Genomic DNA, 26471 nt, shown 5'->3' on the forward strand with positions numbered 1-26471 from the left:
AGCTTCTGGGATAGGTGTCTTTGCTCTTGGTCACATCACACTACATGTATGATAAAACTTCACAGACATAAACACACACATATTAACACTGGAGAAATCTGAATAAAGTCAGTGGACTGTATTACTTAATTTTCTGGTTATGATATGATGCTATGGTTATGCAATAGGTGAAGGGTACTGCCAATCTCTCTATATTATTATAATTACATGAGAATCGACGACTACCTCAAAATAAACAGTTCAAAGAGACAGAGAAGTGAAGGGAAGAGAAGGTCCTCTTCCGACCCTGGACACTGGGGCCCTGCAGGAGTCTGCAGTACTGCAACAGTTTTCTGACAGCTGGGTAAAAGCTGGACTGAATTGAACCAAGGTCAGGAGAAGAGGAACAGGCAGAATTCAGGTCCTTGCTCACATCACTGAGTTGCTGGATTAACTAGCTAAGAGCACAGAGCATGCACCATCAGATTTTGTCAGGTGCAGTAACTTTCCCTTTGCAAAGCTAAATTGAGTTGGGGGCTTCCTTACTTGGGAGTCAAAAGTGACCTCACCAGTACAAATGGTGACTGCAGAGAACACAGAAGGGTAAGATTCACCAAGACCAGGGGATGGGGAGTTTCAGAGAAGACTCAGGAGGAGGAAGATGAGTACCCTAAGCAGAAGGGGCAGCCTCCTAAGCAGGAATAGAGGTCATGTTCCTGAGAAAATGCGATGTCTCTCTCTCAAAGTTAACAGGAATTTGATGCAACAATTAGTTTTGAGTACCCTAGACACAGCCCAACTTAGGGTCAACTGGTGGAGGGCACTGACCTGTAGCCCACACAACAAGGAAGCAAAGCTGTTTAAAAGAGGCTGGTATATGGGGCGCCTGGGTGGCTCAGTCGGTTAAGCATCCGACTTCGGCTCAGGTCATGATCCCACAGTTCGTGAGTTCGAGCCCCACGTTGAGCTCTGTGCTGACAGCTCAGAGCCTGGAGCCTGCTTTCACATTCTGTGTCTCCCTCTCTTTCTGCCCCTTCCCTGCTCATGCTGTGTCTCTCTCTGTCTCAAAAATAAAAAAAACATTAAAAAAAAAAAAAAAAAAAAAAAAGAGGCTGGTATCCAGCACACATCAGGGAGAGTTGATGATAAGCCTGTGAGGCTTTGCAAAGAACTCCTGAAATGGAAAAGCTTGCACAGAGACAAAGGTACTTCCAGTTTTCGAAAGACAACATTAATCAGTGCAACTGATGCCCATCCCCAAAAATATTCTGGAGGAGTTCACCAGAACCTGGTATGTGTGGGCACTGAAAGGAGACAGCAGTGAGCCTCAGGAGCCAGCACGGAGACCGGACAAACTGCAATGTCAGAGAGACTCTATTTCCTCTCCCACCAGCTGGCGGGGGGCACAGCAAGGAAGTACAAGACTTCTCCAGAGAGCCTTCATTTCATTTTAAAAACAATTCTTGGGGCAGCCTTTGATATACAAGGCCTCAGGGATACAAAGATGACTCACAAGTCTGCAGTTCTGAAGCCCAGAGGCAAAGACATTCAGGGCAGCTGACTGGAGCACTGACCACAACATTGGCTGAAGTAAACACTTGTTCTGCGCCTGCCCTGCAGGAGCACCATCAACCTATTTAGTCCCCTGCCCACTGTGAGAGGCAGGGACTTATGAGTTTTACAGATGAGAAACTGAGGCACAGACCATTAGAAGGAAGACTACTGTCACTGCTGGAATGTCTCCACCTGTGAACATCTTACCTTCTAAATAACAGGTAAAACTAGCACCACCATAAGTACCACCATAAGTTCAGGGTGACAATGATATGGGACAGGAGTAGCCCAGGCAAGAAAGGAACTCAAGATGGAATAAATTCCTGCCTTAAAGAACTAAGCACTCAAATCACAAAATTAGAAAAGGACAAAGAGCAAACACCAAGGAAAGAGAAGACATCATAACATAAAAGCAGAAGTTAACATAAAAGCAAAAATTAGCTATTCACAACACAGAAAAAGAATGAAATTTCTACTTCATAATACTAAAACTAGTATGATCATCTTACCCAAATCCACTAGAACACAAAAAACACATTCCAATCTCACATATGAACACATACAAAAACACTAAAGACTAGTAAACTTAACACAATGGAATTATTTTAAAAAATAGTCCACAGTGAAAGAGGGGTTAATTCAGAAAGGGAAGAGAGATTTAATTAACAGGTCACTTTGAAAACCCATATCATAAAATTTAATTGACAAGTAATATGGCCTTTAATGAAATCCACTCATTCCTGATTAAAATTAAAAGATTTGAGAGCAACATCAACAAAATGGCAAAGCAAGCAGCTCCAAACTCCTATTCCTCCACAGAAACATAAAACAAAACAAAACAAAACAAAAAATGCACGCAAGAAACTGTCAGAACCAATTTTGTAAAAACTTGGGAAAACAGTCCAAGGTTTACAGCAACTAAATAAACCAAGAATCAAGAAAAAAAGCAACAGGGGCGCCTGGGTGGCGCAGTCGGTTAAGCGTCCGACTTCAGCCAGGTCACGATCTCGCGGTCCGTGAGTTCGAGCCCCGCGTCAGGCTCTGGGCTGATGGCTCGGAGCCTGGAGCCTGTTTCCGATTCTGTGTCTCCCTCTCTCTCTGCCCCTCCCCCGTTCATGCTCTGTCTCTCTCTGTCCCCAAAATAAATGAAAAACGTTGAAAAAAAAAAAAAAAGAAAGAAAAAAAGCAACTGAAAAATGGTGGGAAAGCTTTTGTGGCAATTTTACCTGCCCTTACTCTACCTCCTCCCAGGCTGGGCAACAGACAGTCTTGCAGATGGCAGCCTCTGTTTCCAGTGTGGGACCCTGGTCCCCGGCTCCAGAGGGAGCAGAGCAGAACTTACTTGCAAATTATTGTGTCTGTCTGTTCTAATGTGTCCAGGGGCTACCCGAGGCGCTGACACACAGTGCTCATCTCTGTTTTGCCTAACTCAGAATCCACATAGGGTGAAAAATCATAGGCACTGCTCAAAAACATTGTAAGACACAAGCCACCTGGAGCAAAAGATAATGATTAAGACTTCCTAAAGTAATGGAGGAAAAGCCAAGAAGAAATCTAGCGAAATTAGGACATTCAAAAGTGCTCAACCACACTGGGGAATTGAGAAAGCCATGCACATGCCTCGAACAGGCTACATGCTCAGAAAAGTCCTGAGAAGATCTGAAATTTTCACCCACTGTCTAACTATAGCCTCAACACAAGCAACAAGTAAAGGCTTGGCTCTGTGTTGAAGTAGTACCCTAGACAGAGCCAATCTGCACAGACCGAGACTCTTTTTTTAAGGCTTCTGGCAATCAAGGAAATTTCAGCCCAAACATTGGTAGAACACAAGTGAAACCTTTAACAATCAAGAATAGCAAACCCCAGGGCGCCTCGCTCAGTCAGTAGAACACGCATCTCTCGATCCTGGTGTCAGGAGTTCAATCCCCATGGTGGGTGTAGAGATTAAACAAACAGGGGTGCCTGGGTGGCTCAGTCAGTTAAGCATCCGACTTCAGCTCAGGTCATGATCTCACAGTTCATGATTTGAGCCCTGCATCAGGCTCTGTACTGACAGCTCAGAGCCTGGAGCCTGCTTCAGATTCTGTGTCTCCCTCTCTCTCTGCTCCTCCCCTGTTCATTCTCTGTCTCTCTCTCAAAAATAAACATTAAAAAATTTTTTTTTCAAACAAACAAACCAGCAAACCTTGGGCAAGAGGGAGAATCTGATTCCAGATTACAATATTCAAATGTCCAGTTTTCAATAACAACAACAACCACCACAAAGTATACAAAGAAAAAGACGGGCGCCTGGCTGGCTCTGTCAGTAGAGCACATGATCTTGGGGTTATAAATTCAAGCCCCATGTTGGGTGTAGAGATAACTTAAAAATAAAATCTTTAGGGGCACACCAGGGTGGCTCAGTTGGTTAAGTGTCTGACTCTTGTTATCTGCTCAGGTTGTGACCTCATGATCAGGAGATGAAGACCCACGTTGGGCTCTGTGCCGAATATGGAGCCTGCTTGGGATTTTCTCTCCCTATCTCTCTGCCCCTCCCTTGCTTGAGGATGCTCCCACACACTCTCTCTCAAAATAAATAAACTCTAAAAATAAATAAATAAAGGGACTCCTGGATGGCTCAGTCAGTAAAGTGTCCAAATCCTCATTTCAGCTCAGGTCATTATCTCTCAGTTTGTGGGATGGAGCACCGTGGTGGGCTCTGCGCTGACAGCACGAAGCCTGTTTGGGATTCTCTCTCCCCCTCCTTCACGCACACATACGCCCTCTCTCACAAAATAAATAAACTTTAAAAAACCTTAACATTTATTTATTTTGAAAGAGACAGCACATGCAAGTGGGAGAGGAGCAGAGAGAGAGAGGGTCAGAGGACCTGAAGCGGGCTCTGTGCTGAAAGCAGATAGCCCAATGCGGGGCTCAAACTCATAAACTATGAGATCATGACCTGAGCTGAAGTCAAATGCGAGCTAAGCCACCCAGGCGACCCTAAGATTTTTAAGTAATCTTTATATTCAACATGGAACTTGAACTCACAACCCCAAGATCAAGAGTCGCATGCTCTACCAACTGAGCGAGCCAGGAGCTCCAATTATAACCCATTTAAAGGAATAAAATAAATCAACAGAAACCACTCCTGAGGAAGTCTAAACACTGGGCTTACTAGACAAAGAATTAAAATCAACAGTCTAACACATGCTCAAAGAAGCAAAAGAAATAGCGGACAAAGAGCTAAATAAAACCAGGAAAATGATGTCTGAACAAAATGAGAATGCCAATAGACAGAAATTGTAAAAGGAAAACAAATTTTAAAGCTAAATAGCACAATAAGTGAAATGAAAACTTCAGTAGAGTAATTGGACAGTAGGTTTGAGTAAGCAGAAGGAAGACTAAGAAAGAATCACCTGAAGTTAGAAAAACTGAAATTATCCAGTCTGTGGACCAGAAAGAAAAAGGAATAAGGAAAAGTGAACAAAGCTTAGGGATATATGGGACACCATCAAGAAGACTAACATATACATTGTGGGAGCCCAAGCAGGCTAGGAAACAAAAAAGGGGCAGAAAGAATATTTGAAAAAATAATGAGCAAAAACTTCCCAAGTTCCATGAAAGATTAATCTACACATCCAAGAAGCTTAATGAACTCCAAGGAGAATCAACTCAGAGAGATCCATACCAAGACACATAGTCAAATCACCAAAGAGATAATCTTGAAAGCCATAAAAGACAAATGATATGTCTGGATCTTCAGTAAGACAAACAAATGGTTTCTTACCAGAAACCACAGAGGCCAGAAGGCAGTGGAATAACATATTCAAGGGGCTGAAAAGACCGTCAGCAAAAACTATCCTCCAAAAATGAACGAGAAATTAAAATATTCCCAAATAAAAATTGAGAGGGGCACCTGGGTGGCTCAGTGTATTAAGCAACTGATTCTTGGTTTTGGCTCAGGTCACGATCTCATGAGTTTATGAGACTGAGCCCCTGACAGTGCGGACCCTGCTTGGGATTCTCTCTCTCTCTGTTCTTCCCCTGCTCGCGCACATGCATTGTCTCTCTCGTGCTCTTTCAATCAATCAATCAATCAATCAATAAACTTAAAGAAAAAAACCCTGAATTATCACTTTCTCTAAAAGAAATACAAACAAGAACCCACCCTTCAAGCTAAATGAAAGGACAGTAGCTTAAAGCCATATGAAGAAATAAAGAACAAAATAAATGTAACTACACAGAAAAATATAAAAGCTAATGTTATAGATTATTGCACTTTGGGTTTGTAGCTGCTCTTCCTGACAATAACAATATAAGAATGGGAGGTAATGGAGATGTATAGAAGCATAGTGCTTGAATACTACTGAAATTAAGTTGATATTATTCAAACTAAATTGTTAAAAGATTAAGATGTTAATTGCAATCCCCAAGGTAACCTCTAAGAAAATAGTAAGTATATATAAAGAAAGAAAGGAATCAAAACAGTATGAAAAATCAACTATGTATGTATATATACATATATATATATATATATATATATATATATATATATTTTTCTATAACAGAGGAATTCAGGAACATAAAGCATATAAGACATCCAGAAAACAAACAGATAAATAACAGAAGCAAATTCTTTCTTAATCACTTGAAATGTAAATGGGATAATCTCTCCACTTAATAAAAGAGATTGGGACACCTGGGTGGCTCAGTCAGTTAAGCATATGACTCTTGATTTCAGCTCAGGTCATGATCTTGCAGCTCATGGGTTCAAGGAAAACAATTTTAAAGCTGAATAGCACAATAATGAAATGAAAACTTCAGTAGAGTAACTGGACCGCAGGTTTGAGCTTGCACACTGGGCTCTGTGTGGACAGTGCAGTGCCTGCTTGGGATTCTTTTTTTCCTCGCTCTCTGCCCCTTCCCTGTTTGTGCACTCTCTTAATAATAATAATAATAATAATAATAGTAATAGTAATAGTAATAATAATAAATAAAAGACAAGAGATTGCCAGAATGGTAAGAAAATGCAATTCATCTATATGCTGACTGCAAGAGACTTGCTATACAAAGACATAAAGTTAAAAGTAAAAGATGCAAAAGATATTCCACGCAATTAATAACCAAAAGATGACTATATTATTATCAGACAAGACAGATTTTTAAGTAAAAAGGATTATAACGAAGGATATTATATATTGATAAAGGCTCAATCCATCAAGAGGATACAAAAATTATAAACCTATAGACAACTAACAAACATAAACCAAAATACATGAAGCAAAAATTGACAGAGTGAAGGAAGAAATACAAGTTTTAAATAATATTTGGGGATTTCAGTATCCCATTTTCAATAACAGAACAACAGAAAAGATCAACAAGGAAATGGAATACTTGAACAACCAATTAGACCTAACATATACAGAACACTCCATCTAATAATAGCAGAATACACATTCTTCAAGTGCTTATGAAACATCTTCCACAATAATCCACATGTTAGGCCACAAAATAAGTCTTTAAATAAATTTTGAAAGATTGAAATCACACAAAGTATCTTTTCTGGCCAGCATGGAATGCAACTAGAAGTCAAAAATGAAAGGAAAACCAGAAAACTCACAAATATGTGGAAATTAAACATACTCTTTATTTTTTTAATGTTTGTTTATTTTTCAGAGAGAGATAGAGACAGAGCATGAGCAGGGAGGTGCAAAGAGAGAGAGACACACACACACACAGAATCTGAAGCAGGCTCCAGGCTCTGAGCTGTCAGCACAGACCTCAATGCAGGGCTTGAACTCATGAACCACAAGATCATGACCTGAGCCAAAATTGGACACTTAACCAACTGAGCCACCCAAGCACCCCCATACTCTTTTCTTTACATGTTTATTTATTTTGAGAAAGAGAGAGAGTGAGAGCACATACCTGCTCATGAGCAGGGAAGGGGCAGAGAGAGAGAGAGAGAGAGAGAGAGGGAGGGAGGGAGGGAGGGAGGGAGGGAGGGAGAGAATCCCAAGCAGGCTCCAACACTGTGAGCAAGGAGCCTGGATGCAGGGCTTGATCTCACAAACCGTGAGATCATGAGCTAAGCTGAATCAAGAGTTGGACACTTAACTGACTGAGCCACCCAGACACCCAGAAAATTAAACATATATATATATACACATATATATGTATATATATATAATTTATATGTGTATATATATATAATTTATATGTATATATATAATTTATATGTATATATAAATTATTTATATGTATATATAAATTATTTTATATGTGTATATGTTATTTATTTTTTTTAAATGTTTAATGTTTATTTATTTTTGAGAGAAAGAAGAGAGAGCACAAGCAGAGGGAGGGGCAGAGAGGGGAGCAGAGGATTTGAAGCAGGCTCTGAAGCAGGCTCAGAGCCATCAATGCAGAGCCCAACGTGAGGCTCAAACCCACGAGGCGGGAGATCATGACCTGAGCCAAAGTCAGATGCTCAACCAACTGAGCCACCCAGGTGTCCTGGAAATTAAACATAATTTTTTTAATTTTTATTTTTGAGAGAGAGAGAGAGAGAGAGAGAGAGAGAGTGTGTGTGTGTGTGTGTGTGAGAGAGAGAGAGAGAGAGAGAGAGAGAGCAAGAGGAGGAAGGGCAGAGAAAGAGTTGGGCAGAGAAAGGGGAACAGAGGATCTGAAGCTGGCTCTGCACTGACAAAAGCAAGCCTGATATAGGGCTCAAACTCCCGAACCACGAGATCATGACCTGAGGTGAAGTCAGATGTTCAACTGACTGAGCCACCCAGAAATTAAACATATTAAAAATATATATGTTTATTTTCTTGACCCGGTTAAAGAAAAAAAGTCACAAGGGAAATTAGAAAATACCTTGAGATGAATGAAATTTAAAGCACAACAAGTAAAAACTTACGGGATGCAGTGAAAATAGTGCTCAGAAGGAAATTTACAGCTATAAGAACAATAAAGATCTCAAATCAATAATCTAACTTGACACCTTAAGAAATAAGGAAAGGAGGGGCGCCTGGGTGGCGCAGTCGGTTAAGCGTCCGACTTCAGCCAGGTCACGATCTCGCGGTCCGTGAGTTCGAGCCCCACGTCAGGCTCTGGGCTGATGGCTCGGAGCCTGGAGCCTGTTTCCGATTCTGTGTCTCCCTCTCTCTCTGCCCCTCCCCCATTCATGCTCTGTCTCTCTCTGTCCCAAAAATAAATAAAAAATGTTGAAAAAAAAAAAATTAAAAAAAAAAAAGAAATAAGGAAAGGAAAGGAAGAGCAAACTAAACCCAAAGCCAGCAGAAAGAAGTTAATAACAACAATTACAGAAGAGATAAATAAAACAGAATAGAGGGGCGCCTGGGAGGCTCAGTTGGTTAAGTGTCTGACTTCGACTCAGGGCATGATCTCACAGCTCTTGAGTTCGAGCCCTGCATCGGGCTTTGTGATGCCAGCTCAGAACCTGGAGCCTGCTTCGGATTCTGTGTCTCTGGCTCTCTCTGCCCCTCTGCCATTCACACTCTCTTTGTCTCTCTCAAAAATAAATAAACATTTTAAAAAATGTTTTAAAAAGTAGAAAAACAATAGAGAAAAATCAATGAAAGCAAAAGTTGGTTCTTTGAAAAGATCAATGAAAAACTGACAAACCTTTGCCTAGACTCAGGAAAAAGAGAGGAGACTCCTATTACTAAAATCAGAAATTAAAGTGGGGACATTACTCCCAATTTTACAGAAATAACAAAGATTATATGAGAGTAATATAAACAATTGGGTACACCAACAAATTAGATAACTTAGATAAGATGGACAAACTCCTAGAAATAATCTGCTAAAACTGAACCAAGAAGAATCTAACTAGATCTGTAATGACTAAAGAGATTGAATCAGTAACCAAAAACCTCCCCTCAAGAGTGCTAAATCAGATGGTTTTACTGATGAATTGTACCAAATGTGTAAACAATTAGCACAGATCCTTCTATAACTCTCCCAAAGAGGAGTGAACACTTCGTAACTCATTCTATAAGGCCAGCATCAGCCTAACAGTGAAGCCAGACAAAGACACTACAAGAAATTTACAAAATCTTACGAATTTTAAGCCAAACTCCTCAACAAAACACTAGCAAACTGAATTCAGTAGCATATTAAAACGATTATTCACCATGACCATTTGGGATTTATCCTAGGAATGCAAGGATACCTAATATACAAAAATCAATCAGTGTCATATACCACATTAATAGAATAAAGGGAAAAAAATCACAATCATCTCAAGTGATGCAGAAAAAGCATTTGACAAAACTTAACACACTTTCATAATAAAAACACTTTATAAACTAGGTCTTGAACTCAACAAAAGCTATATATAAAAAAGCTACAGCCAACATCATACTCAATGGTGAAAGTCTGAAAGTTTTTCCCCTAAAATCAGAAATAAGACATGGATGCTTGCTTTTATCACTTCTATTCAACAAAGTATTGGGGTCTTTAGCCAGGACAATTAGGCAAGAAGCAAAAGATATCCAAATTGAAATGGAAGATATAAAACTACCTTTATTCAGAGAGGACCTGATTTTATACATAGAAAACCCTAAAGATTCCACAAATACACACACAAGGTATTAGAACTAATAAATGAGGGTTGCTTAGGTGGCTCGGTTGGTTAAGCATCTGACTCTTGATTTCAGCTCAGGTCATGATCTTGTGGTTTGTGGGAGCAACCCCTGCTTCCACTGGAAGCTAATGCAGAGCCTGCTTGGAATTCTCCCTTCTTCCCTCTCTCTGCCCCTCCCCCGCTCACTGACACACATGCTCTCTCAAAATAAATAAATAAAAATTTTTAAAAAATGGGGCGCCTGGGTGGCTCAGTCAGTTAAGCGGCCGACTTCAGCTCAGGTCATGATCTCACAGTCCGTGAGTTCGAGCCCCGCGTCGGGCTCTGTGCTGACAGCTCAGAGCCTGGAGCCTGTTTCAGATTCTGTGTCTCCCTCTCTCTGACCCTCCCCCGTTCATGCTCTGTCTCTCTCTGTCTCAAAAATAAATAAACATTAAAAAAAAAAAAAATTTAAGAATAAAAAAAAATGAATTCAGCAAAACTGGAAGATACAAAAGCAACACAAAAATATCAGTTGTATTTCTATACACAATGAATAATCCAAAAAAGAAACAAAACCATTCAAAATAACATTGTAAAGAATAAAATACCTAGAAACAAATTTAACCAAGGAGACTTAGTTACAGACTGAATGTGTTCCCTCTAAATTCATATACTGAAGCCCTAACCCCCAGTGTGACTATATTTGGGGTCAGCGAGCAATTAAAGTTACATGAGATCATAAGGTGGAGTCCTGATCCAATAGAGTTAATGTACAGTAGCTCTCCTTTATTCGCAGGGTATACTTTCTAAGACCCACAATGGATATCTGAAACCACAGATAGTACCAAATCCTATATATACTATGTTTTTTCCCCACACATACATACCTATGATAAAGTTTAATTTATAAATTAAGCACAGTAAGAGACTGACAATAAAAAAGTAGAACAATTATAACACTACATATATACTATAATAAGAGTTATGTGAATGTGGTCTCACTCAAAATATCTTATTGTACAGTACTCTTCTTCTGGTGATGATGTGAGACAATAAAATACCTACATGATGAGATGAAGTGAGGTAAGTGATGCAGGCATTATAATGTAGCATTAGGCTACTGTTGACCTAAAGATATGTCGGAAGGAAGATCATGTGCTTTGGGATCATGGTTGACTTTGGGTAACTGAAGCCACAGATTGGGGCAGGGGGGACCTACCTTACAAGAAAAGCACCAAAGAGCTTTTGCTCTCCCTGTCCATGAATCCAGGAAAGGCCATGTGAGCACACAGTAAGTAGGCAGCCACTAGCAAGCTAGGAAGAGTCCTCCCCAGAAACTAACCCTGTCAGACCTTGATCTAGGACATCTAGTCTCCAGAAATGTGAAAAAATTAATTTCTGTTGTTTAAGCCACCCAGTCTATGGTGTTTTGTTACAGCAGTCTGTGCTAATACAGAAGCATAAGACTTACACACTGAAAATTACAAAACACTGCTGAAAGAAATTAAAGGCCTAAATATACGAAAAGACATCCTGGGTTTACGGATTCGAATACTTAATATTCAGATGACAATACCACCCAAAGATTCAATGTGAACTCTACCAAAATCCCAAGATTTATTTCTGCGAAATGGAAAAACCCATCCTAAAATTCATATGGAATCTCAAGGAACCTTGAATAGCCAAAAAAATCTTGAAGACCAAAAGGGTGACTGGCTGGCTCAGTTGGTACAGCATGGGACTCTTGACCTTGAGGTCGTGAGTTTGAGCTACACATTGCAGGTAGAGTTGAATAAGGAAGGAAGGAAGGAAGGGAGGGAGGGAGGGAGGGAGGGAGGGAGGGAGGAAGGAAGGAAGGAAGGAAGGAAGGAAGGAAAAGACCAAAGTTGGAGGATGGAGGACTCACACTTCCTTATTTCAAAACTTAGACAAAGCTACAGTAACCAAAACAGTGTGACTGGCAAAAAGACATACAGACCAACAGAACACAGCTCAGAGCTCAGGAATAAACCCTCACATGTATGTTCAACTGATTTTTGACAAAGATGCCAACCAAGGTCAAAAGGGGGCGGGGGCTGGCTGGTTCAGTTGGTAGAGCATGAGGCTCTTGATCTCAGGGTTGTGAGTTCAAGCCCCACATTGGGTATAGAGCCTACTTAAACAAACAAACAAACAAACAAAAGGGGCACCTGGATGACTCAATCAGTTAAGTGTCCAACTCTTGGTTTCAGCTCAGGTCGTGATCTCATGGTTTGTGGGTTCAAGCCCCACGTTGTGCTCCATGCTGATAGCTCAGGACCTGTTTGGAATTCTCTCTTCCTCTATCTCTGCCCCTCCCCCATCACGAGTGTGGGTGCTCTCTCACTCTCTCTCTCAAAAATAGATAAACTTTGGGGGGGGGAATCAAGAAGACCTACATGACTTGGATTTCTTAAATATGAGCCCCAAAGCACAGGCAACAAAAGAAAAAAATAGATAAAATGGACTTCATTAAAATTAAAAACTTTTGTTCAAAGGACACTATCCAACCGGAAACTAATGTTAACGCTGTGTATCAACTAGCACTTGAATTAAAAAAAAGAGAGAGAGAGAGAGAAAGACACTCTGAAGAGTGTGAAAGGAAGGGCGCTTGGGTGGCTCAGTGGGTTAAGTGTCCAACTTTGGCTCAAGTCATGATCCCATGGTTCATGAGTTCAAGCCTGGCATCTGGCTCTGTGCTGACAGCTTGGAGCCTAGAGCCTGCTTTGGATTCTGTGTCTCCCTCTCTCTCTGCCCCTCTCCCACTTGTGCTCTGTCTCTCTCTCTCTCAAAACTAAATATAAATTTTTTAAAAAGTGTGAAATGACAGTCCACAAAATGGGAGAAAATATTTGTAAATCATGTATCTGATAACGGTCTAATATCTAAACTGTATCAAGAATTCCTACAACTCAAAAACAAGGAGAAGACCAACACCCAACTAAAAATGTTTATGGCCACTTTATTCATAATTGCCAAAACCTAGAAGCAGACAAGATGCCCTTCAGTAGGTGAACAGACAAACTGTGGTCCATCCAGACAGCAAAATATTACTCCATGCTAAAAAGGAGCTGTCAAGCCATGAAAAGACAAGGAGGAAACTTAAATGTACTGTATATTACTATATCTGAAAGAAGCCAGTCTGAAAAAGACTACACGCTGTATGATTCCAAACAAATGCCATTCTGGAAAAGGCAAAAGTATGAAGACAAGAAAAAAATTAGTGGTTGCTGGGGTAGGGTGGTAGCGAGGGGAGAAGGGCAGGGAAGAATGTGTAAGTAGAACACAGAGGATTTCAGGGCAGTGAAAATACTCTGTATGATACTGTAACAATGGATACATGCCATCATACATTTTCCCAAACTCACAAAACATACAGCACCTACAGTGAACACTAATGTAAACTATGAGCTTTAGGTGATGATGACGACGTCGGTGTAGGCTCATCAATTTTAACAAATGTACCATTCTGGTAGGGAATGTCCATAATGGGGGAGGTTATGCATGCATGGGGCCAGGGAGATATGTAGGAAATCTCTATACTCTTCTCTTAATTTTGCTGTGAAGCTAAAATTGCTCTTTAAAAAAAGAAAGAGGGCAAAGGCCTTGCTTGAATTAACAGAAATAAATATGTTACCCAAAGAACATATACAAATGGCCAATAAGCACATGAAAAGATGTTCAACATTCATAGTCATGAGGAAAAAGCAAATCAAAACCACAATGGAGGGGCGCCTGGGTGACTCAGTCACTTAAGCGTCCAACTCTTGATCTCCACTCAAGTCATGATCTCATGGTTTGTGGGACAGAGCCCCACATCAGGCGCCGAGATTAAGGCACTGACAGTGAGGAGTCTGCTAGAGATTCTCTCTCCCTCTCTCTCTGCCCCTCCCCCCCCAAACAAAAAGATAAATTTTATGTTGTATATTTTACAATTTAAAAAAATGAAGCAAATTTTTTTTTAATTTAAAAGAAACTTTCAAGAATTCTTGAATGAACAAAAAAACCCAGTATTTTTCCCAGAAACAAAGGACTGATATACAGAATTCATACAATTCAAAGAAGCACACTAAAACTCCAAAAGATAACAGATTACAGAAATATAAATAAGAAAAACCTTCAACTACAATAACAAAATTAAAAATGCATTGGGGCGCCTGGGTGGCTCAGTCGGTTGAGCAGCCGACTTCGGCTCGGGTCATGATCTCGCAGTCCGTGAGTTCAAGCCCCGCGTCGGGCTCTGTGCTGACAGCTCAGAGCCTGGAGCCTGTTTCAAATTCTGTGTCTCCCTCTCTCTGGCCCTCCCCCGTTCATGCTCTGTCTCTCTCTGTCTCAAAAATAAATAAACGGTGGGGCGCCTGGGTGGCGCAGTCGGTTAAGCGTCCGACTTCAGCCAGGTCACGATCTCACGGTCCGTGAGTTCGAGCCCCGCGTCAGGCTCTGGGCTGATGGCTCGGAGCCTGGAGCCTGTTTCCGATTCTGTGTCTCCCTCTCTCTCTGCCCCTCCCCCGTTCATGCTATGTCTCTCTCTGTCCCAAAAATAAATTAAAAAACGTTGAAAAAAAAAAAATAAATAAATAAATAAATAAATAAATAAAATAAAAAAAAATAAAAAAAAATAAAATAAATAAACGTTAAAAAAAAAATTAAAAAAAAAAATGCATGTTACTATGGTCTGAATGTTTGTGTAGCCCCAAAATTCATATGTATAATATTTTTAAATTTTTTTAATGTTTGTTTGTTTTTGAGAGAGAGTCAGAGCAAGCAAGGGAGGGGCAGAGAGAGAGGGAGACAGAATCCAAAGTAGGCTCCAGGCTCTGAGCTGTCAGCACAGAACTGGATGCAGGGCCAAACTCACGAACCGTGAGATCATGACCTGAGCCAAAACGGATGCTTAACCGACTGAGCCACCCAGGCGCCGGCCCAAAATTCATATATTGAAAACCTAATGCCTAAGGTGATGGTCTTAGGAGGTGGGGCCTTTAGGAACTTAGATCATTAGGGAAGAGCCCTCATGAATGGGATTAGTGCCTTATGAGAGGCTCCAGAAAGCTAGCTTGCTCCTTCTGCCATGTGAGGATGCAAGGGAAGTCTGTGACCAGGAACAAGGCTCTCACCAGACTGGCAGGCACTCTGATCTCCAACTCCCAGACTTCAGAACTATGAGAAATAAATTTCTGTTGTTATAAACTAGATACAGAAAAATAAATTTTTTCAGATATTTAATTCTGTTGTCTGTTGTTCTAAACTAACCAGCTCCTGGTTATGTAACAGTCTGAATGGGACCAAGACACAAATCCAATTGAGTACTTTTGCACCTATCCAATTGGCAACAATGATTTCTTTCTGTATGCTTGTTTCACAGGCTCTTTACTACATAACTGCCAAACAGTTTTGCAGGCAGCCCCACAAAGGCTTTAATAATATAGAAGAGACTAAGCACTTCACACACAAGCACTTACTAAACTTTTACAACAATCAGTGAGATGAAGTACTCCTTTTAGATGTAAGGATATAGGGACAAACTGATTAACTAACTTGCCAAAGATCCCCAAACCAGTTAGGGCAGGGCTGGGGTTCTCACCTGGGGCAATCGGACCCCACAGGCTGGTGCTGAAGTACTGCCATTCAGAACCCCTTTAATAACACCCAGCAACCTTCATGACATACAAAGGACATGTGCAGGCACTTTGCAGACAGTGGCCATGAGAATATAAATTGGCACAACCTTTCCAGGAGATAACTTGATGATACACAGGCTTATAGATATATATAATATAATCTTCCTTCTGGTCAGGCTGTATTTTAAAATCAAATCTAAAATAAACAGGGGCACCTGGGTGGCTTAGCTGGTTAAGCGTGCAACTTCAGCTCAGGTCATGATCTCACGGTTCATGACTTCAAGCCCCTCGTCCGGCTCTGTGCGGACAGCTCATAGCCTGGAGCCTGCTTCAGATTCTATGTCTCCCTCTCTCTCTGCTCCTCCCCTGCTCCTTCTCTCTCTCTCTCTCTCTCTCTCTCTCTCTCTCTCTCTTTCTCTCAAAAATAAACACTAAACACAATTTTTTAATTAATAAAAATAAAAAATAAAATAAACAAAGATGCACACTAAGACTTTCACATAAAGATGTTCTTGGGCAAATTATTTCACTTAAAAAACATTTTTTTAAAATCCATTAACTTTCTAAAACTATACACCCAATGTGGGGCTCAATCTCACAACCCTGAGAAAAGAGTTACACGCTCCACCGACTGAGCCAGCCAGGCACCCCTTTCAAGGATAAATTATTTTAAAACTGGAAAAACAACAATCCAAATGGCCAAAATCAAAGGAATGATTGAATAAATATATTATGGGATTTGTACAGTTATCAAAAATTATGTTCACAGAATTTCAAGGCAATGACTAAATGATGAAAGTATGTAATAATTATGAAATTACCAAATGGTTCATTAAAAATTGCATGCCGGGGCGCCTGGGTGGCTCAGTCGGTTAAGCGTCTGACTTCGGCTCAGGTCATGATCTCACTGTTCGTGGGTTCAAGCCCCGCATCGGGCTCTGTGCTGACAGCTTGAAGCCTGGAGCCTGCTTCGGATTCTGTGTCTCCCTCTCTCTCTGCCCCTTCCCCGCTCATGCTCTGTCTCTCTCTGTCTCAAAAATAAATATTAAAAAAAAAAATTTTTTTTTTTAAAGTGCATGTAAAAAGGTTGGGAGGAGTTGCAAATGGTTAAGAGTGAACATGTTCATTGAGTCAGAAATTCGAGAAGGCTCATCACCATACCTCCAGTTTCTAAAGGGCAGGTGCCCAAAAACTTACTGAATTTCTTTATGTTAGGCTTATGGGATTTTTTTTCTTCCTTAGACATTACCTCTGAATTTCAAATGAAAAAAAAAAAAAAAAAAAAAAAAACTATATAAAACTAAGCACTTAAGGGGAATAAGCCTGAAGTGCCATGGTAACAATGAAGTGTCTCGAGGTAGCACCACACCTGGTTCACTTTCCCTCTCTGGGGGGTCCAAGTCTGTCTTTGCTCTGAGTTATAGCTAGGGCCTATTTACTAAGTAGGACCAGCACCCTGTGGTCAAAGCATGCTTCTGGACTACTATGTCTTTATCAGCCTGGCTCTGCTTTCACCCCAGTTGGGTGGACCCCAGGTGAGTCTAGGTAGAAGACTCCCCAGCCCCTGTGGTGCAGGAACACCTGAGGCCCAGGTGTGGGGTATGACTGGGGGCCATGGAGGGGTTAGTTGCCAAGAGCACCATAACTGCTTCCTTGAAATGCTCCCCACACCAAGCCAGGAGCCCTGGGCAGTAATTGAAGGACACAAGAGAGGGGTGGGAAGAGGCAATGGAATGGGGAGAGAGTAGCTATGGCCTACTGTCTCTGGCACTAGCTTCCCCTAAATGAAAGGCAAGGCTTTGGCCTAGACACTCCCCAGAACCTGGACTCAAGCACGATACATTCCACCAGCCAGTCTCCACCTTGGGACTTATGAGACCACAGCTCATTCCACAGGCTCCACCAACATGACACCAGAGACAGGTCATATGGTCCTGGCCATCCTTCCACTTAGCACCTAACAGTTCTCTACAGCAGACAAGGCCAGAGGTCACCGGCTGAACCTTCCCAGCCAGAGGCTCCTCCACAATCTATATACTGTGCCCTGAGCCCCACCATCGCCAAGCCTGGAGAAATCTAAAGGACTCATCCTCATAGCCAGACTGGGTACTCCCAGGTTTAAAATTTTTGAGTGTGTACTGAAATGCTACAAAAGCATATCTTTCCTTACTTATCCAAATGATTATGAAAATAAAGCAGGAATCCAATATCTACTGCTGTGTCTCTTCTAAAAAGGCATGATCTGTAACCAGCATTAAGAAGAAAGTATCTACAGTAAGCATGTTCCATGTTCTGCTTTGGCAAAGTAGCCACTCTGCCCACAAGGAAAGAGTCTGTACAATAGGGTAGGGCAGGGACAGGCACAGGAGAAGGGCCTGAGGCTCACAGGGAAAGTGGGGATGAAAAGAGGAAGCAGTGGAGGTAGAAGAACAGGAAGGAAGGGGGCATTCATGCAGAAGTCCCGGTTGGGAGCCAGGGAGACTAGAAGGCACACGGTGTCCAAGCAGGCTATGTCACAGACAGATGGTGTGGCTCTGGAGAGAGGGCAGGAATAGAGGCAAAGACAGGACTCCTTCATGTACAGTAATAATCTAGTAAGCTATGATGCTGGAAGATGCAGGGACCCCAAGAAACAGCATGAAAGATGGGCAAGAGACTAAACAAGGTCCCTGTCTAAGAGCTCAGAGGAAGCAGCAGGAAGACAGGTGTGAGTGGCACAAGGTCACAGAACCAGGGGCTGGGACACCGCATGGGCTCCAAAGGCTGGGGAGGCAAGTGGGCTCCAGGGCTGCAGAGCCCAAGGCATGAGGACAAAGGGGAGCCCATGTGCTCAGTGTGAGGTGGTTCCAGGAGGGTGGGAGAAACTGGAACTACAAATTGGAGTTAGTACAGGAGGAGACTCGGGGGGTGAGGAGATGAAAAGATGAAAAAAGAGCAGACACTAAATCGAGAGGACAGTAAGGCCACAGGAAGGCCCTTGCCAGGAGCAAGCCTGAGCCTATCTGAAGGCAGAAGTCCGTGAGGCAGGGGGAGCATGAGCTGTGGGGTTCAGACAGTGGAAGCAGAAGCCCCAGACAAGACACTGGGTGAGGGGACCAGGTGGGCTTGTTAGACAAAGGGATTTGAGACCAATGACAGGCACATATTGGAGGGGACCAGGAATAAAGCCCAGAACGCAAGGGTCCAGAGGGTTAGACATCCAGATGCAAAACCAGGTGGGGAAGCAAAGAAAAGATCTAGATGGGAATGTCCGCCATCTCCTAAGAGAGGTCAGAGAAGGCAGCACTGTCTGGACAAATGGGACCAGACACAGAGAAGCCAGGGAAGACAGGAGCACAAACACACACTCCTTTCCTGGGCTGATAACCAAAGAAGTGGAAAGCTCGGGCCCCCCAGAATGTTAACAAAACCAGGGCAAAGACAGGATTCTACTTAGGAACCCGAAGTTAGAGTCCCTGCCTTATTATACCCTAGAGTGACAGCCCGCCTCTGTGCCTGTTGGCTGCTTCACCTAAGAGCCTACTTGGGAGCAGAGAGGTAAGCCCAGCACACACATCACCTTGAAGAATAATCTGATAAGAAGTGGAAGTGTTCAATACTCACAGGAACAATAAGCCCTTGCCAAGTCAATAAATTAGCTTCATCAACCTGGATGTTACGGAAGTTTTTCATTCCACATTTGCGGATTTCTTCAAGCTCCTGTTGATTAACAAAGCATAAAGGGATGTCAAACAGGGGAAAGCACCACACATTAAGATCCCTCCTGACTCCCTCAAATTAAACCAAGTGTCAACACCACCAATGACAAAATTTTAAAGTGTGGACTAGACCGCGCCCAGTCTGGTTAAGAGGCCCAGAGCCACAGTGGTCCCCTCAACCCTTGCCCCAGACCAAGACAAACCCCCACCTTGATGACCCCATGGAACTCGGTGGGACAAATAACTGTCTTCTGCAGACACACTGCCTCCTCTTTGGGCTGGTCACCAGACCTTTGTTTAAACACCCTCGGACCCCTAGACAGGGCAGCCACGTGGCAGGGGCGCAAGAAAGGTGTTACAGACCTGACTTCTTTCAACCAAGATTTATTAAGCTATGAGTCAGGTGCTGAGGATATAAAGATAAACAAAACTGGGGACTAGAGCCAAACACATACCTACCAGGTTTTCAACCCAGTGCTGTAGGTGTGATTTCAGAACTCTGCCTCAGCACGGACACACAGGGAAGAGAACAACTATCCACTCTGGGGTGGAGAGGGGGACATGTGCCTTTCACTGAGCCTTCACTTCCTCAGCTTCAACACAGACCCAGAATCAAACACAACAAAGGGGCAATGACTATGCAACAGAACTCTTTGCAAATGAGGGATTATTATTAAACAGTTCATGCCACAAATGCCATTTGGTCCAGAAAGCACAATCACCATGACTACTTCAGGGCCCTGCCCGAGAAGTCTTTAGTCTACAATTGTCTTGTTACTTGTTTCTCAACTGTGCACCGCTGCTTCTCCAACAACTCAAGTCAACATCAAGAGGCATTTTGACCCAAGCCACCCACTGTGCACTAGCCTGCCCACATTCCCAATATTCCTCCATTCTCAGACACCTGGAGTGACACAATCCCTCCAATGTCTCAACCTGGTCTCTTGTCCTTGGTACAAAAGTCTCCTCAACATCTCTTGGGTACACTCTTTTTGGCATCCTCAGAGCACCACCTAGCTGAGTTCTGCCTCTCCTGCTGAGCAGGCAGAACAGCTTCCTCACTGGCCCTGGCTTCCTCCTTGTTGGTCCAGCCCACGCACCCTTTTGGAACTTAGAAGCCCCTCTGTGTGTGATGCTATGGCTCACGATGGCACCAGAGGCTCTGAATAAGCCCAAAAGATCCTCTGCACCTTACATTCCCATCACATAGGCAACAGTTTAAAAGGCCCCATGAGCAAACAATTCCAAAGAAAGTAGGAAGTGAGCCAGTGTTACAGGTTCTAAGTTGGAGGATGTGTGGTATGGAGTAGGCAGAGAAGGACAGTGTGTCAAATGAAGACACAGAACAGGCAGTTGGGATGTGCTAGTGCTTCATGGCAGGTGACACACCCGACCACGTTTCTTCCTACAGGATGCTGGTGCTTGTCAACCCTAGCTGCCCAGCCCACCACTGGGGCTTAGGCCCCAGCCCTGGAAATTCTGGTCCAGAAACTGTGGGGTAGAGTCTGAAATAGGGATTTTTAACAAGCCACACAGTGACAGGAAAGAACCACCATCACTGGGAGATGAGCTCCACTTCTAAGCAATGCTCAGCTTCCATCAGGAAGCTGGTTGCAATGGTTGTGGCCACTGCAATGGGGAAGGTGTGGTCTGGCTCCTCTTCCCGAGCCTGCAGGGAGGAAAGCATGGAACCTGAGAGACCACTCACTTGCCAACTGCCATCTGGTCTTCCTTCTAATGCCCAAGACTCATCAGAAATGCTCCCCTGGGGACAATGAAACCTTCAGGATGGGGAATAAATAAATCTCACTCTAACACTCTGCCCTACTCCCCAAAGAGCATATAAGCTCCATGAGGGTAAGCTTGAGGGCACAGATCTAAAAGCCTCAGGAGCTCATGGTCATGCTCACTTGCTTAATTATCAGGGTAGTGAAGGGACATCTGGAAGCTGGGGCTTGGGGAAGAAAAGGCTCTGGAATGGGAAATGCTCTCCATGTATTTTGATTTTCTGATCCCTGGTATAAGATATCAGAGTAAGATTCCTGGTTAGAGACAGAACATATCATATGTCACTTAAGAGCTGAATCTTAACCAAGCTATCAGAAATGTTTTAAACCACATACAGGTAGGAAAACAATTTCAGATAGAACATTGAAACTAGACAACAAATGAGATTATATTCAATTTTCATGGAAAAAAATTAATTTTAAAATAATCTGTAAATTTACTCTATGGCTTCAGAAATTCACATACTAATAACAATAGGAAGTATCAGTAATAAACACAAGAAGGTAAATTTCAAAAGAATTACAAAAATGAAGCAAGATGAGACTCAACTGCGGGCGGCGGTGCAGAGAGGGCACCTACTGGTGCTCTGATATCAAGAGATACATGAACAAAGATAAAACAAAAACTGTGGGAGGGGCGCCTGGGTGGCTCGGTCCATTGAGTGTCTGACTTCGGCTCGGGTCATGATCTCGTGGTTCGTGAGTTCGAGCCCCGTGTCAGGCTGTGTTGACAGCTCGGAGCCTGGAGCCTGCTTCGAATTCTGTGTCTCCCTCTCTCTCTGCCCCTTCCCTGCTCATGCTCTGTCTCAATCTCTCAAAAATAAACATTAAAAATTTTTTTTTCAAAAACTGGGGGAAGATGCCATCCCTCTCACCCCCTACTAGAGAAGAATGGGCAACACTAATGTCAGCTGAACTGGGAGGTTCAAGAAATCCAAAGCTCAGTTTATCGATTACTAGTTATCAGATAAACTCTCAACTTGCTATCAAGTTAAGCTCACCAAAGAGCAGAAGAGACAAACTCCTTTGCATAATTCTAACCAACAAGAAGAAGTGATTGTAAGGCAGAAGTGAGAGAAACCAAGACAAACAAACAAGCAAGCAAGCAAGCCCTGTAATCTCCAGGGAATGCTAGGCAGCGTTTCTCAACAGGGTGGCATAGGCATCCAGATAGGACTCTGCACTTGACCATCCTGAGCCCAGCCCATTACATGCCAAGCATTGTGACACCACCCCACCCTGGTTTCCCAATATCCTCTAGAGCCCCAGCTGCTGAGAACCACTGACACCATTGGTAGCCAGGATGGTAAAAGTCCTGCATTGCACAAGCAGGTCCTCCAGATAAGAACTGCTTGGCCCAAAATGCCAATCACACCCCACCAAGGGAACAACTTGAAGAGGATGGATTCTAGTCATTCAGAGAAAAGACAGGTTCATCTGAAGGTCTGAGATTGGAAAAGGCAAGATGACTCAAGAGGCTTAACAAACCCTCAAGCAAAAGTGCACCCCTATAACTGAGAATAATCCTCAGATGGAAGAACTGGGGAAGGAATTTAAAGAAACCAATGTAAATGCAAAGTTCAAATTCAAGGGGTGCCTGGGTGGCTTGGTCAGCTAAGTATCCAACTGTTGATTTCGACTTAGGTCATGATCTTGAAGTTTGTGAGTTTGAGCCCTGCGTAAGGATCCATGCTGACAGTGCAGAGCCTGCTTGGGATTCTCTCTCTCTCCCTCTCTCTCTGCCCCTCCTCCATGTGCTCATGCTCTCTCTAAATAAACTTAAAAAAAATTTTTAAGTTCAAATCAAAAGGATATTATTACAAATGATGCGAAAAAAGGGACCTGACAAAGGAAAACTGTGAGTGGCCTGGCTCTAGAACAGAGTCAGGAAGACCAAAGCCAAAAACGACAGGAGCTTACAAAATAAGGCCACAAAAGTTTGTTTCAGTTCTGCTAGGAGCAAGAAGCTGTCCTGGGTCAGCTGCTCCAGGCTGATGGCGCCAGTACTGACAAACCAAGAGAAGAGTGCGAGGGAAAGCAGAACCAGCCAGTGAGCTCATTCCTTCTCCCAGTAGGAAAGAGCAGGCTTCCCACCCAGAGCAAGTGATGAGGGAGAAAGACAGCAATGCTTCTCAAAATGAGGTCCATTTCTGAGCCCAGAGGTGGATCTCAGTGTATTGAGGAACTTGAAAGAGCCTGGGTATGCTGCCCAGCTCTTCAAAAAGAGAAAAGCCCACTGCCCAGACTATAGCCCAGAGAGCTTGATGCCCATGCCAGGCAGGAGTGTGGCACAGTCCAGAAACAGACTGCTGCCTAACAATTCTGCAGGCACTAACAGGAGACAGCCCTGGCCCTGCACAGAAGCCTCGGCTTATTCCTGAGAGGACAGCAGGAATCAGCTATATACAGTGAGCTCTCCGTCACATAACTCCAGTGTATGCATCCAAGTTCAGGCAAAGTAGTTAACAGTCTCTGCCCCCCCCCCCCCACACCTTCTCTGGAGATCTATGCTGGTGCCTGGAAAAGCAACCATTCAAAATCTCCCGGGGCAACCCTCACGCAGCACTGACGGAGAACCCTTCAGGAGCCAGCGATTCTCAACTAGCTGTGGCCATGGTCCTCTTTAAGAAATCCATTCAGCAGACAGATGGGGGCGCCTGGGTGACTCAGTAGATTAAGTATCCCACTCTTGATTTCTTCTTTTTTTTTTAAATGTTTATTTTTGAGAGAGACAGAGTCAGAATGTGAGTGGGTTAGGGGCAGAAAGAGAGGGAGACACAGAATCTGAAGCAGGCTCCAGTCTCCGAGCCGTCAGCACAGAGCCCGATGTGGGGCTCGAACTCACAGAGTGTGTGAGATCATGACCTGAGCCGAAGTCAGACACTCAACCGACTGAGCCATCCAGGCGCCCCCCCCCCCCACTCTTGATTTCGGCTCAGGTCATGATCTCACAGTTTCACGAGTTCAAGCCCCACGTTGGGCTCTGTGCTGGCAGCATGGAGCCTGAGAGTCTGACACTTTCTCTCTCTCTCTCTCTCTCTCTCTCTGCCCCTCCCCCACTTGCACTCTGTCTCTCACAAAATAAATAACAACTTTAAGAAAAATAATAAGAAAACAAGAAACGTATGCAATCACCCCATGTGTCTGGGAAGAAGCTGGGAGCCAAGTTTGGCTGGAGTCTAAACTAACATTAGGGGACTCTCAATTAAGAGAGTGTACCCAAAGGCCCAGGGGGAATTGTTCAACAACCACATGCAGAGAGATGGGGCAGAGAGGGAGTGTGGAGGGAGAAAACCTAACTTGTGCTGAGGTCTCATTCTAGACTTGCAGAAACAGTCTCCTGAGTAAGGCTGGGCACCTATGCCAGGGGATCCCCCAGTGACTGTGAGCTGCACTCCTGCTTAAGAACTACCATGCCCATCCAATCCTGTCTTTTAGAAAGGAAGATCCTGAAGCCCTGATTAATTCAGTGTCATTTCCATGACTAGAAATAAGCTCCTAAAAGAGCTAACACCTCCCACTAAGCCAGGCACACAGAAGCAATGTAAGGAATCCTTCCAGCTGCAACAAGTTTGTGGTAATAGAAACCCAGAAATCTTTCTGAACTTTTTTTTAAAAAAGTGAATGCTGGGCACCTGGGTGGCTCAGTTGGTTAAGTGTCCAACTTTGGCTTGGGTCATGATCTCACAGTTCATGGGTTGGAGCCCCACGTCGGACTCTGTGCTGACAGTTCAGAGCCTGGGGCCTGCTTCCGATTCTGTGTCTCCCCCTCTCTTTGCCCCTTCCCACTCATGCTCTTTCTCTCTCTCTCAAAAATAAACATAAAAAATAAATTAAAAAAAAAAAAAGAAAAACATAAGGCAGAGGAATTGCTAAGAACACATCACCACCACACTCCCCTTAGGCGGGCAATAGCTTAGTGTCACCACTTACAAAATCCCAACAATAAACAAATGGAGAGATGCCAGGGAAGAGGTCATCTTCTAGGAAAGAGCGTTATTTCTGGGGACAACCTCCAGAAATGAAGATGCTAGGGAAAGTGCGCACCTTTGGTGTAGGAGGCATACACCAAAAGCAGCCATGTGAAAAGCAGGAGCAAGACTCTGAGAGAGAAGCGTGAGAGGTGGTTGGTCACAAGAACATTCTGCACTGTTTACAACAGACAGCACACAGAATAAGACTGGAAGCTCACACTCAGAGATGGGCAAGTCAGGCATATTAGCTTCTTACAGATGGTAAAGCTGAAGTTCAGAGAAGCCCAAATCACAGACCCTTTATAGGGTAGGGCCAGGACCAGAAGCAAACCTAGAATCTCTCTCAGCCACACAAAGCAATAGGTGAGGGTGGCGAGGGGTTCCACTAGAAACAGGCAATGTAGGGGCTCCTATTTCTTCAACAAGATACTGGCAGAGCTTAGCTTCCCAAAATTTATAATGACAAAAGCATGAACATATATAGCATTTGCCCTAGCCCTTCACAGCTGGTCAAGTGTTTATGCCGTGCAAGGAACATTTCTAGGCTTGTCTTGTCCAGACAAAGTGAAACCTGGCAGATGGAGCTGCATGTCTAAGGGGAAGTTACACAAACCTGCCTTAAATCTAAGTACAGGGATGCCTGGGTGGCTCAGTTGGTCAAGCGCCCAACTCTTGATATCAGCTTGATCGTGAGATCAAGCCCCAAGTCAGGTTCCGTGCTAAGCGTGGAGCCTGCTTGGGATTCTCTCCCTCCCTCTCTCTTTCTCTACCCCTTCCCCTGCTCACACACACACATTGTCTCTCAAAATAAATAAATAAGCTTTTTTTTTTTTTTTAATCTAAGTACAGTATAGCTCTCAAATACCAGCTACACAACTGGGAGGACATTAGTTATTTGAAAAAGCCTCTTCCTGCTTTTTTGTGTGACGGTAGCCAAGTAACTAATTTTGACAGATATGTGCTTTTCAAGCTCACACAAAGCAATCAGTAGCAAGGACACTAAATCATGACTTTAATTCAAAATACTGTAGGAGTGCCTGGGTGGCTAAGTTGGTTGAGTGTCCAACTTCCACTCGGGTCATGATCTCGCAGCTCATGGGTTTGAGCCTGGCATCAGGCTCTGTGCTGACAGCTCAGAGCCTGGAGCCTGCTTTGGATTCTGTGTCTCCCTCTCTCTCCCTGCCCCTCCCCTGCTCACATGCTCTGTCTCTCAAAAATGAACAGTTAAGAAAAAATTATATCAAAATACTGTATATCTAAAC

General features: G+C 43.2%; 1 protein-coding gene across 3 annotated transcripts in view; it reads right to left on the reverse strand.

Annotated features, from left to right (window-relative positions):
• Positions 1–26471, reverse strand: part of UBE2L3 (ubiquitin conjugating enzyme E2 L3) — a 70938-nt gene that overhangs the window by 34136 nt on the left and 10331 nt on the right. For 2 of the 3 annotated variants that reach the window (XM_049620545.1, XM_049620551.1), the window contains one exon: positions 19354–19449. The exons of the other annotated variant lie outside the window; for it this stretch is intronic. In XM_049620545.1, the coding sequence (XP_049476502.1) occupies positions 19354–19449 (96 nt within the window). The remainder of the gene's footprint in view (positions 1–19353; positions 19450–26471) is intronic. 3 annotated transcript variants of the gene reach the window in all.

Source organism: Panthera uncia, assembly GCF_023721935.1.
Source record: "Panthera uncia isolate 11264 chromosome D3 unlocalized genomic scaffold, Puncia_PCG_1.0 HiC_scaffold_8, whole genome shotgun sequence".
In the NCBI taxonomy this organism is placed as follows: Eukaryota; Metazoa; Chordata; class Mammalia; order Carnivora; family Felidae; genus Panthera; species Panthera uncia.